This window comes from Erythrolamprus reginae, chromosome 7 (genome assembly GCF_031021105.1).
Source record: "Erythrolamprus reginae isolate rEryReg1 chromosome 7, rEryReg1.hap1, whole genome shotgun sequence".
In the NCBI taxonomy this organism is placed as follows: Eukaryota; Metazoa; Chordata; class Lepidosauria; order Squamata; family Dipsadidae; genus Erythrolamprus; species Erythrolamprus reginae.
The window spans coordinates 72,378,363-72,389,981 of NC_091956.1; the positions used below are offsets into that span (position 1 = coordinate 72,378,363).

At 42.0% G+C, this 11,619-nt stretch overlaps 1 protein-coding gene across 6 annotated transcripts in view; it reads right to left on the reverse strand.

Annotated features, from left to right (window-relative positions):
- The window catches only part of LRBA (LPS responsive beige-like anchor protein), a 453,900-nt gene extending 443,488 nt beyond the window's left edge, over nt 1–10,412 (reverse strand). For 3 of the 6 annotated variants that reach the window (XM_070757811.1, XM_070757810.1, XM_070757809.1), the window contains exons 1-2: nt 9,977–10,412; nt 6,923–7,297 (exon numbers count right to left, since the gene is read on the reverse strand). In XM_070757811.1, coding sequence (XP_070613912.1) covers nt 6,923–7,162 — 240 coding nt within the window. In that variant the 5' untranslated portion in view covers nt 7,163–7,297; nt 9,977–10,412. The remainder of the gene's footprint in view (nt 1–6,922; nt 7,298–9,976) is intronic. The other 3 variants (XM_070757807.1, XM_070757808.1, XM_070757806.1) reach the window with 1 other exon arrangement.
- Between the last annotated feature and the right edge of the window lie 1,207 nt (nt 10,413–11,619).

Sequence of the window (11,619 nt, forward strand, 5' to 3'; positions counted from 1 at the left end):
TTGTTTTGTTTGTCTTATATTTTTTTAAAAATCAATAAAAATTATTTTAAAAAAAGGAAAGAAATAAAAGCTTGAAATTTGGGTGGGAGGAGGAGGAGGAGGATAGTTGTTGCCGAAGGAAAAAAAATGAGGTGAAGGGAATAAAAAAAAATCCAAAACTTTAAGGCTTAAAAAAAGGGGGGACTCTGAGGTGGCAAGGAGGAACACACGCCTCCCATACATCCGGCGCGAGACTGCCTCCCCTACACTGCGCCAGAGAGAGAAACCCAGGGGGGAATGGCAGGAAACTGGCCGGGCCTTTGTGCCGCTCTCAAATTTCCTGGGAAATTTTTCCAGGCTCAGATTCTTAAGAAGGAAATGGTTCTTAAGAAGAGGCAAAAAAATCTTGAACACCCGGTTCTTATCTAGAAAAGTTCTTAAGTAGAGGTACCACTGTATTAGGATTGTTTTTAATACTTGGATGAAAATCTTTTGCACTTGTGGACTAGCCTCAATACCGAATTTTCTCCTTTTAGATGCTTTACCCGCTTTTACTGCAGCTGTCTTCAGCTATTGCTTGTTTGGGGGTCTTTCTGCTTTCAGTCTTGTCTTTAGTTAGTAATAGCTTGCTCTACCTCTGTGATGTTCAAGCTATGGCACATGTGCCACAGGTGGCACCCAGAGCTCCAATCTGGTTTTCCTGTTCCTAAGTGTGACCAGAGTTCACACCTTGTTATGGAACCTCTGTATTTACATTCGTGATGCCGTCTCTTGTCTGTAAACTTTAACAATGACACATCTTCCTCAAGAGTGTTCGGTTATTGTTATTATTATTATTATTATTATTATTATTATTTATTAAATTTGTATGCCGCCCCTCTTCATAGACTTGGGGCGGCTCACAACAATAGTGGCAAAAAAATGTAATACAAATTTAATAATTTAAACTAAAAACCCATAATTTAAAAACATGCACACAACACACCATACATAAACAGTATAGGCCTGGGGAAGTTATTTCAGTTTCCCCATGCCTGACAGCAGAAGTGGGTTTTAAGGAGTTTACGAAAGGCAAGGAGGGTGGTCCCACAGAGTAGGCCTTCTCCGGGTCCCGTCAACCAAACAATGCCGGTTGGCGGGTCCCAGGGGAAGAGCCTTCTCTGTGGCGGCACCGGCTCTCTGGAACCAGCTCCCCCCAGAGATTAGAACTGCCCCTACTCTTCCTGCCTTCCGAAAACTCCTCAAAACCCACCTTTGTCGTCAGGCATGGGGAAACTAAACATCTCCCCTGGGCACGTCAATTTATGCATGGTATGCTTGTGTGTGTGTCTGTTATCATATGGGGTTTCTTTTCTTAAATCGTTAAATTTTAATTAATTGGATTGTTGTGACTGTTTTTACATGTTGTGAGCCGCCCCGAGTCTTCGGAGAGGGGCGGCATACAAGTCCAACAAATAAATAAATAAATAAATAAATTCTAATCTCAGGGGGGAGTTGGTTCCAGAGGGACGGGGCCGCCACAGAGAAGGCTCTTCCCCTGGGACCCGCCAGACGACATTGTTTAGTCAACGGGACCCAGAGAAGGCCAACTCTGTGGGACCTAACTGGTCGCTGGGATTCGTGCAGCAGAAGGCGGTCCCGGAGATGTTCTGGTCCGATGCCATGAAGGGCTTTATAGGTCAAAACTAACACTTTGAATTGTGACCGGAAATTGATCGGCAACCAATGCAGACTGCGGAATGTTGGTGTAACATGGGCATACTTTGGAAAGCCCATGATTGCTCTTGCAGCTGCATTCTGCACGATCTGAAGTTTCCGAACACTTTTCAAAGGTAGCCCCATGTAGATGCTAGATGCTGTGAAAGGGTTTTTCTTACCCAATGACAGAATTCCGTAGTCATCCACTTTAGTTATCTTCCTATGCTTTCCAGGCCTTTTGCTGTTGCTGAGTCTGCTAGTTAATTCTTTCTTTTAAAGAAAGTTTCGAAATATTGTTCTGACCATTCCCAGTGTTTTTGTTCTCTCTCTCATAGATTTTGCTTTTTTTAGCATAATGATGGCCTCTTTCATTTTCATAGACACCACTGTGGACCTCATGTTGAGTTTTCAGTGAACAGCTACGAAGTGCAAATGTAACACTCAAAACTTCATATGTACAGTGTTCCCTCAATTTTTGCGGGTTCGAACTTCGTGAATAGCCTATATCACGTTTTTTCAAAAATATTAATAAAAAAATACTTCGCGGTTTTATTCTATACCATGGTTTTTCCCGCCCAATGATGTCATACATCATCGCCAAACTAATATTTTTTGCAAATAAATAACAAAAAAATAATTATTGTTAATAAATAATTATGTTTATAAATATCAGGATCACTAAGTGTCTTATTCAATGGTGAGTACCAGTAATAATGGTGAGTAAATGGTTGTTAAGGGAGTGGGAAATGGTAATTTAGGGGTTTAAAGTGTTAAGGGAAGGCTTGTGATACTGTCCATAGCCAAAAATGGTGTATTTACTTCCGCATCTCTACTTCGCCTTTCTAATTCACATCTCTAATTCGACTTTCGCAGGCAGTCTCGGAACGCATCCCACACGAAACTCGAGGGAACACTGTATATCTGTATGTCACAGAGTAACAAGGGAGCAGGCCATCCCTGGTCATAAAAATGCTACTCAGCCATTTATACATTAAAATGGCTGTAATCCCTCAATGGTCATTGTCCCATCAGAGAAACCTAATTCTCTGTCTTTATTTTTCATACTGTGTTTGTGTTGCTACAATTTTCCTTGACTTCCTACAATTGAAAATGCCAATTTTTAATAAGATGCTATGGGGAGATAGTAAACCATTTTTTTCTAGCTTCTCTAATCAAAAGTTTCTCTAGCATTCTGCCCTATTTTTGGAACAATACAACTGTTTTTACACCAAATCTCTAATAGAGGAGCCATGGTATCTGAATCAAAACTGTGACCAAGAGTCACACCACACTGCACAAGATGGGGAACATATTCAGAAAAAGGAGGGTGTATGAGCTCTGCCCAAGTGGCAAACTATTTACCTTAAATAGTTAAAATATATACCGGTACTTCAGAAATGTTCACTACTAAATATGTAAAATCTGATCGTTTGAAAAATTAACAGACGCGACTCATAGATATGAATATATTTTCCTTATGAGGAAGGAAAGCATTGGCTTGTGGAAAGAGTATATAACATTATGCATTGCATTATTTCTCAGTAGTAATAAAATACATCTAGAGAACAGATCTAAACCTATATCCAGACTAATGTCAAAGTATGCTAGATGGAAGATACCAGATGGAGATAGAATTGGGTAGAATATGTGCAATGAAACCGTTTCTTTGCTTCAAGTCCTCACCTCTCAAAACACTGCGTATGACACACACAAAAAATGCACACCATTTCACAAAAAAAAAAGCGCCAAACATACTGGATAACATTTCCCACACTAGGTCCCCACAAATATTTCTAGCTGCATTCTATTTATACAGTCTATTCACATATAGGAATATGCCAGACAGGCATTGACAAAAATCCAGTTCATTGTAAGATACACCTTGGTATACTCTTGCAGGCAAGGGAGGGGGCAATTTTATATTTAGTTTCTGCAAGGCTTTATAATTCAATTTTAATGATTTTTAACAAAACTCATATTGCAAATATGACTTATAATTGCTTTCAAATAGGCTGAAATAAAATATACCAAACTGCTCGTACAAATTGCTGATGCATTTTACACTTGCAATACTGTGTACAAAATGATGCCATGCTCTATGATTGAACAAACTTTTATATATTCATAAGCATAAAAAGTATGACTGTCAAATACTTTTTGGACACAGGAATTAATGTGTGAGGTCTTCTGCTCCTGCTATAGAAAAAAGTGACAATATCTTTGATTTTTAAGTCAAAAACCCACTAGTTAATTACAATGGAGACAATGTAGTATATATAGCTTAGAATAATCACTTTATGTTTATGGCATAATAAAGGTAGGCCATAATTATTCTTGACAAATCTTCTATTTCTGCAGCTTACTTGTAGCAAATGCTTAGGGCTTAAATGAATATACATACATAATCCCCAACTCACACTTCAAAGTAAAGAACTATTATAAATATATCAGGAATTAAAAAACGCACAATTTTCTCTTTCTATACTTTTACCACAAGTTTTATTAAATTAGGAATGTTCTTTCTCTAATTTACATTGTGGAGTCTACATTTAAGTAAACATTTCAGATTTTATTTAAATCAAGTTACATCAAATTGAAATAGAACTTTGTGAAAATGGAGGCTATAACTTTTAAGCAAAGATCTCATGAGGAATGGGAAATGATTGTATATTGTATTCCCAAACAATTTTATTTCAGTTTTTAAGACCATTTCAGATGCGAGACAGGGTCTTAAAAGTCAGGCCAATCATTAATTACTTCTGACTGAGCCAGAGGAAGTAATTATTCTCATATTCTAAAGTTTATGCAATACATATATGTATTGCCCAGATTATCATATAATTACTGTTTCCTGCCACCAAACTGTAATACTCACATTTAATGCCATCTGTCCTCAAAGCCTAATACTGTATTTGTATTTAATTAATATTAATCAGCCTAAACCCATTTCTAAGAGAACTTTCACTATTAGGAAAAATTGAGAGTACAAAAATTTGAGGGTCTGCAGTAAAAATAATGATATATCCTATAGATCAATGATGGCGAACCTTTTTTCCCTTGGGTGCCAAAAGAGTGTGGGTGTGCGCTGTTAAGCATGTGCGAGCGTCCACATTCATAATTCAATGCCTGCGGAGGGGCGAAAACAGCTTCCCCTGCCCCCAGGAGGCCCTATGGAGGTCAGAAATGCTGCTTTTCCAACTTTTGATGGGCCCAGTAGGCTCCTGTTTCACCCTCCCCAGACTCCAAAGCAGCGGTCCCCAAACTACAGCCCGCGGGCCGCATGTGGCCCGCTGAGGCCATTTATCCGGCCCGTGGGTGAGTGACACAACACAGGGTTCCATCTAATTTTCTATGAATAAAATGCGGTATTTTGTTAGTAACTAATATCAATCATCAAAAAAGTTGCAAAAGTTTTTTTTTCTAATTTTGTCATCCAGTTACTTTCATTTTCTTTCAATTAAATTCCCTCCTTAATGTTCCTTCAAAAAGTACACCAATTATATTCTAACTTATTAACCATTATGCCAAAGTGCTTCCTTCTTTCTTTATACATTTTTCTATAAGCCAAGAAAACCTACAATCAGATGTTAACAAAAGAAAATTAAAAACAAAACATAAACATATATGAATTTCAGACTTCCCCCCCCCCCCCCCGTATAAATATTACATTCCCATTTTGTTTTTTACTTTAAAATAAGATATGTGTGGTGTGCATAGGGATTTGTTCATAGGTTTTTTTAATAGTCCGGCCCTCCAACAGTCTGAGGGACAGTGAACTGGCTCCCTGTGTAAAAAGTTTGGGGTCCCCTGCTCCAAAGGCTTCTCTGGAGCCAGGGGATGGTAAAAACCCGGAGGCTCTCTGGAAGCCAAAAACACCCTCCCAGATCCTCTGTGTGAGCCAAAAATCAACTGGGTGGCACACACATGCATGTTGGAGCTGAGCTAGGGCAACTGGTCGCGTGCCAGCAGATATGGCTCCGTGTGCCACCTGTGGCACCCGTGCCATAGGTTCGCCATCACTCCTATAGATCATTGGTGTCAAACTCGAAGTGTCACGTTGCTGTCACATGACGTATTGTGATTTTTCTCTTCATGGAGCTGGGGTGGGCATGGCCTGCACCTGATACAGCCAGCTTACATACTGCCAGTTTGATACCCCTACTATAGATATATCTATACATTTGCAAAGCCATCAATTACAAACTTACAATAGAATATAATAGACCAGACCTGGGCAAGATGCGGCCTGAGGGCCGGATGCAACCCGCCCGCTGTCTGTGACCGGCCCGCGGAGGTCGGTCCAACTTTTCTACATAAGAACCGGGTATTCAAGATATAATATATAATATATAATTAAAACCCACCTCTGCCGTCAGGCATGGGGAAATTGATTCCCCCGGGCCGCTCCGTTTTATACATGGTTTGTCTGAGATGTATGACTGTTTTATATTAAGGATTTTAAATTGTTTTTTTTTAACTATTGGATTTGTACTATGTTCTGTTGTTGTGAGCCGCTCCGAGTCTCCGGAGAGGGGCGGCATACAAATCTAATAAATAATAATAATAATAATAATAGTAATAATAATAATAATAATAATAATATGTAACATGTCATATATAATAACATATAATATATAATATATAATGTACCATGTATAATGTATAATATACAATATACCATGTATAATGTATAATGTATAATATAATATAACATATAATTATAATTTATAATTTATAATTATAATATAATTAACTCAGTTCTACCCAATAATATACAGTATTGGGTAGAACTGAGTTAATTATATTAGTCCAGCCCTCTAAAACCATCCCAATTTCTCATGCGGCCCTCTGGCAAAATTAATTGCCCACCCCTGTATTAGATCAATATTACAAACAAATAAACAGCATATTTTAGGGTACAAATTTTGTACACATCTACCTCGCGCTTTCATTACACATGTATGAAGTTACAAGTGGCAGAAAAGTTGTTTGACGACAAGAATCTGAAACAACCTCCCAGAAATCTCAAGCAAAAATAAAAACTATGGGGGGGGAAAAAACAATGTAACCTTAAATGAGTTAGCCGGCTTTTCTCCCTGGCTAGACTCATGCCCGCCTTCTATTACAAACGGTGGTGTTTAACCGCAATAATATGAACAGGGAGAGATGATTATTTCATCATCATATGCTTTTCTTCATTTGGAGTGGGGTGGGGTGGGGGAAGAAAGAAAGATAAGTGACTCACCAGATTGAACACAGTTTCCACAATGTCCCTGTTGGATACTTCCCCAACTTCCACCAATCCGGTCAGAACAGCAAATTTCATCCTGATACCTCGGATGGGGATGCCTGGATTCAAAGACCGCTTTTCAGCCGAGCGTCCATCTATTCCTTGTCCACCACCTCCTCCTCCTCCTCCTCCGCCACCTCCTTTATCATCCCCTTTTGATGGAGAGGAAGAGCTGTGTCTTTCTTCACTAGCCATAGTTGGTTCGCTTCCAGAAATACAGAACGGGACGCTCTAAGCTCTAAGAATCTTCAGGTCCAGTTCTTAAAAGCACCTTGGAAGGTAGCCCAGCAAACCTCTTCTTTACTCAGTGGCAGGCCCTGGGGCAACAATCTGATGGAGAGAAGGTCATTCCAGAAAGACAACAGTTAAGCACAGGCACTTTGTTAAACAATACTTCTGAGCCGCAACATCTACCTAACCATAAAACCTTGCTCCCTTTCCTTGAAGCACACACCTCCCTCAATAAAAAAAAAAAACCAGAGCAGGAGCAACTGCACGGCATAGGTAACATAGAATAGAATAGAATAGATTTTTTTTTTTATTGCCCAAGTGTGATTGGACACACAAGGAATTTGTCTTGGTGCATATGCTCTCAGCGTACATAAAATAAAATATACATTTGTCAAGAATCATATGGTACGACACTTAATGATTGTCATACGGGGTCAAATAAGCAATAAAAAAGCAATATTAATAAAAATCTTAGGATATAAGCAACAAGTTACAGTCATACAGTCAACATGGGAGGAAATGAGTGAAAGGAATGATGAGAAAAACTAGTAGAATAGAAGTGCAGATTTAGTAGAAAGTCTGACAGTGTTGAGGGAACATAGTAAAATAGAAGACTGACCTCATGTCCATCTAGTCTGCCCTTGTACTATTTCCTGTATTTTATCTTAGGGTGGATATATGTTTATCTCAGGCATGTTGAAATTCAGTTACTGTGGATTTACCACCCACGTCTGCTGGGAGTTTGTTCCAAGCATCTACTCCTCTTTCAGTAAAATAATATTTTCTCAAGTTGCTTCTGACCTCTCCCCCAACTAGCCTCAGATTGTGCCCTCTTGTTCTTGTGTTCACTTTCCGATTCAAAACACTTCCCTCCTGAACCTTATTTAACCCTTTAACATATTTAAATGTTTCGATCATGTCCCTCCCTTCTGTCCTCCAGATTTCTCCTTGCTGCAAAGGTTCAACTTGGTCGCACTCAAGGGGAGGGCATGGTTTCCTAAAACAGTGTTTCCCAACCATGGCAACTTGAAGATATTTGGACTTCAACTCCCAGAATTCCCCAGCCAGCATTTGCTGGCTGGGGAATTCTGGGAGTTGAAGTCCAGATATCTTCAAGTTGCCATGATTGGGAAACACTGCCCTAAAAGACTGTTCTTTATATATATATTAGTTATTATAGTTATAGTTTATTAGATTTGTATGCCGCCCCTCTCCAAAGACCCGGGGTGGCTCACAACATAATAGTGATACAATACATTACAAATCTAATAGTAGAAGTTAAATCAGTTTGAAAACATTAATACATAATAAAATCCCTAACTATACAATCATACACATTCAACCTAATCCATCATACAGTGAGGCCGAAAACATAATAAAAAGGGGGAGAAGGTGGTAATTATCCCCACGCCTGGCGACAAAGGTGGGTCTTCAGCATTTTACAGAAGGCGAGGAGAGTGGGGGCTATTGGAATCTCTGGAGGGAATTGATTCCAGAGGGCCGGGGCCGCCACAGAGAAGGCTCTTCCCCTGGGTCCCGCCAGCCGACCCAGAGAAGACCAACTCTGTGGGACCTAATACATATACATATGATAAATAAATATATTTTATGATGCATAAGTGCACCAGAGTGCCTTCCATCCCCTGTCCTAATATTTCTCTCTTACTAGTCTCATAATAGTGATACAATACATTACAAATCTAATAGTAGAAGTTAAATCAGTTTAAAAACATTAACACATAATAAAATCCCTAACTATACAATCATACTCATTCAACCTAATCCATCACACAGTGAGGCCGAAAACATAATAAAAAGGGGGAGAAGGTGGTAATTATCCCCACGCCTGGCGACAAAGGTGGGTCTTCAGCATTTTACGGAAGGCGAGGAGGGTGGGGGCTATTCGAATCTCTGGAGGGAGTTGATTCCAGAGGGCCGGGGCCGCCACAGAGAAGGCTCTTCCCCTGGGTCCCGCCAGCCGACCCAGAGAAGACCAACTCTGTGGGACCTAATACATATATATATATGATAAATAAATATATTTTATGATGCATAAGTGCACCAGAGTGCCTTCCATCCCCTGTCCTAATATTTCTCTCTTACTAGTCTCATAATAGTGATACAATACATTACAAATCTAATAGTAGAAGTTAAATCAGTTTAAAAACATTAACACATAATAAAATCCCTAACTATACAATCATACTCATTCAACCTAATCCATCACACAGTGAGGCCGAAAACATAATAAAAAGGGGGAGAAGGTGGTAATTATCCCCACGCCTGGCGACAAAGGTGGGTCTTCAGCATTTTACGGAAGGCGAGGAGAGTGGGGGCTATTCGAATCTCTGGAGGGAGTTGATTCCAAAGGGCCGGGGCCGCCACAGAGAAGGCTCTTCCCCTGGGTCCCGCCAGCCGACCCAGAGAAGACCAACTCTGTGGGACCTAATACATATATATATATGATAAATAAATATATTTTATGATGCATAAGTGCACCAGAGTGCCTTCCATCCCCTGTCCTAATCTTTCTCTCTTACTAGTCTCATGTATATAAATATTGTTATATCTTTGCATACCACCAATAGGTGGTTGGCAAAATAAAATAAATAAAATAAATATATTGCACACCACCCTGCCCGGGGCTATTCTCCAGCCTCTCTCCTGCTGCTTGTCCTTGTCTTTCAGCAGCCCCGGTCGGAGCAAGCGCTCGCCCCACAGTCACAGGTGCAAGGACCGCCGAAGTCGGGTCCAGCGGGGAAGTTCGCACTCACTCACCCAGCCGAGCTCTCCGCTCCCGGGGCCAAAAGGGCAAAGAGACGCGCCTTCTTAATGCCCGGCGGCTGATCCAGACATGGAGAAAGGTCCTCTTCGCTTCTCCGCCACCCAGACTGGCGCTATGCCGACTGAAGCAAGCGGCGGGAGGTTCCACTTTTGGCGGGCGAGGGGGTGGGGAAGACGCCTGAAAGTTTTTTTGGGTTGCTTTTTCTCCCCCCGCTGCAGCTACTTCACTCTGCAGTCGCCACGGTTAGCTGGTCCATCGCTTCCTGCTCGCTCCGCTCGCTGCCGCCATGATAGCGAGAAAGCCGAGCCCGAGGAGAGTTGCCGGGCGAGTCACAATGCGCCTGCGCGGTCAAGGAACGGGTGGGGCGGGCCGCAAGCGGGCTCGGGAAAAGGAGGCTTCCGCGCAGCCTCAGGTGAGTTAGGTGTGTCCAGGTGAGAGACGCAGCGTACAAAGTAGAAAGAAGAGGAGGAGGAGGAGGAGGAGGCTGGCCTCTGTTTTCCTTAAGGGAATGGAGGCAGCTTCCAGTGAAACCCGCCGTTAAGAAGGAAGGTGTAAAATCAGTTTTTTTTTTTTACTATTAGATTAGACCAGTGTTTCCCAACCTTGGCAACTTGAACATATCTGGACTTCAACTCCCAGAATTCCCCAGCCAGCAAATGCTGGCTGGGGAATTCTGGGAGTTGAAGTCCAGATATGTTCAAGTTGCCAAGGTTGGGAAACACTGGATTAGACTCTGAAGCAAATCCTGTTTCTCCAGCTGTTTGGGGAAGGAAACTGATGATTGATAAGAGTCGGGTGGAATATTAGATGTTATGGTTCAATTTGGAAGTACTGTAATAATAATAACAAGAACCACCAACTTGCCTTCCATTGAGGGCCTGTATCCTGCACAAGTCAAAAAGGATGGGAAGGGTCAAAAAGAAGGCTGTGAAAATACACTGCTCAAAAAAAGAAAGGGAACACTTAAACCAGTGGTCCCCAACGTTTTTTCCACCAGGGACCAGTTTCAGCAAGACAATTTTTCTATGGCCCGGTGGAGGCGGAAAGGGGTGTGGTTGGGGGCGGGATTAAGCATGGGGGTGCTGGTCCTCCCCGCCCCTCTTTCCCGCCATCGCCCTGTGGCCGGCAGAACCTGCCTCCCAAGCCCTCTTGCCCAGCGGGAGCTAAGTGCTGGAGAGAGGGGGTCAGGCTGGCCCTCCTGCCTCCCCCCAGCCAAAAACGCAAAAGCGCCCCGCCGCAGAAGCCAAAAGAGGCTTGAGCCTCTCGGTCCTTCCCGCCCCTCTGTCCCGTCCATCGTCCTGTGGCAAGCAGAACCTGCCTCCCGAGGCCTCTTGCCTGGCGGGAGGCGAAGCGCTGGAGGGAGGGGGTGGCAGCATGAGGGCCAGCAGCTGCTGACTCCACGGACCGGTGCAACATGCCCCGCGGCCCGGTACTGGTCCGCGGCCCGGTGGTTGGGGACCCCTGACTTAAACAACACAATATAACTCCAAGTAAATCAAACTTCTGTGGAATCAAACTGTCCGTTTAGGACGCAACACTGATTGGCAATCAATTTCACATGCTGTGGTGCACATTCAACTTTGTACAGAACAAAGTATTCAATGAGAATATTTCATTCATTCAGATCTAGGATGTG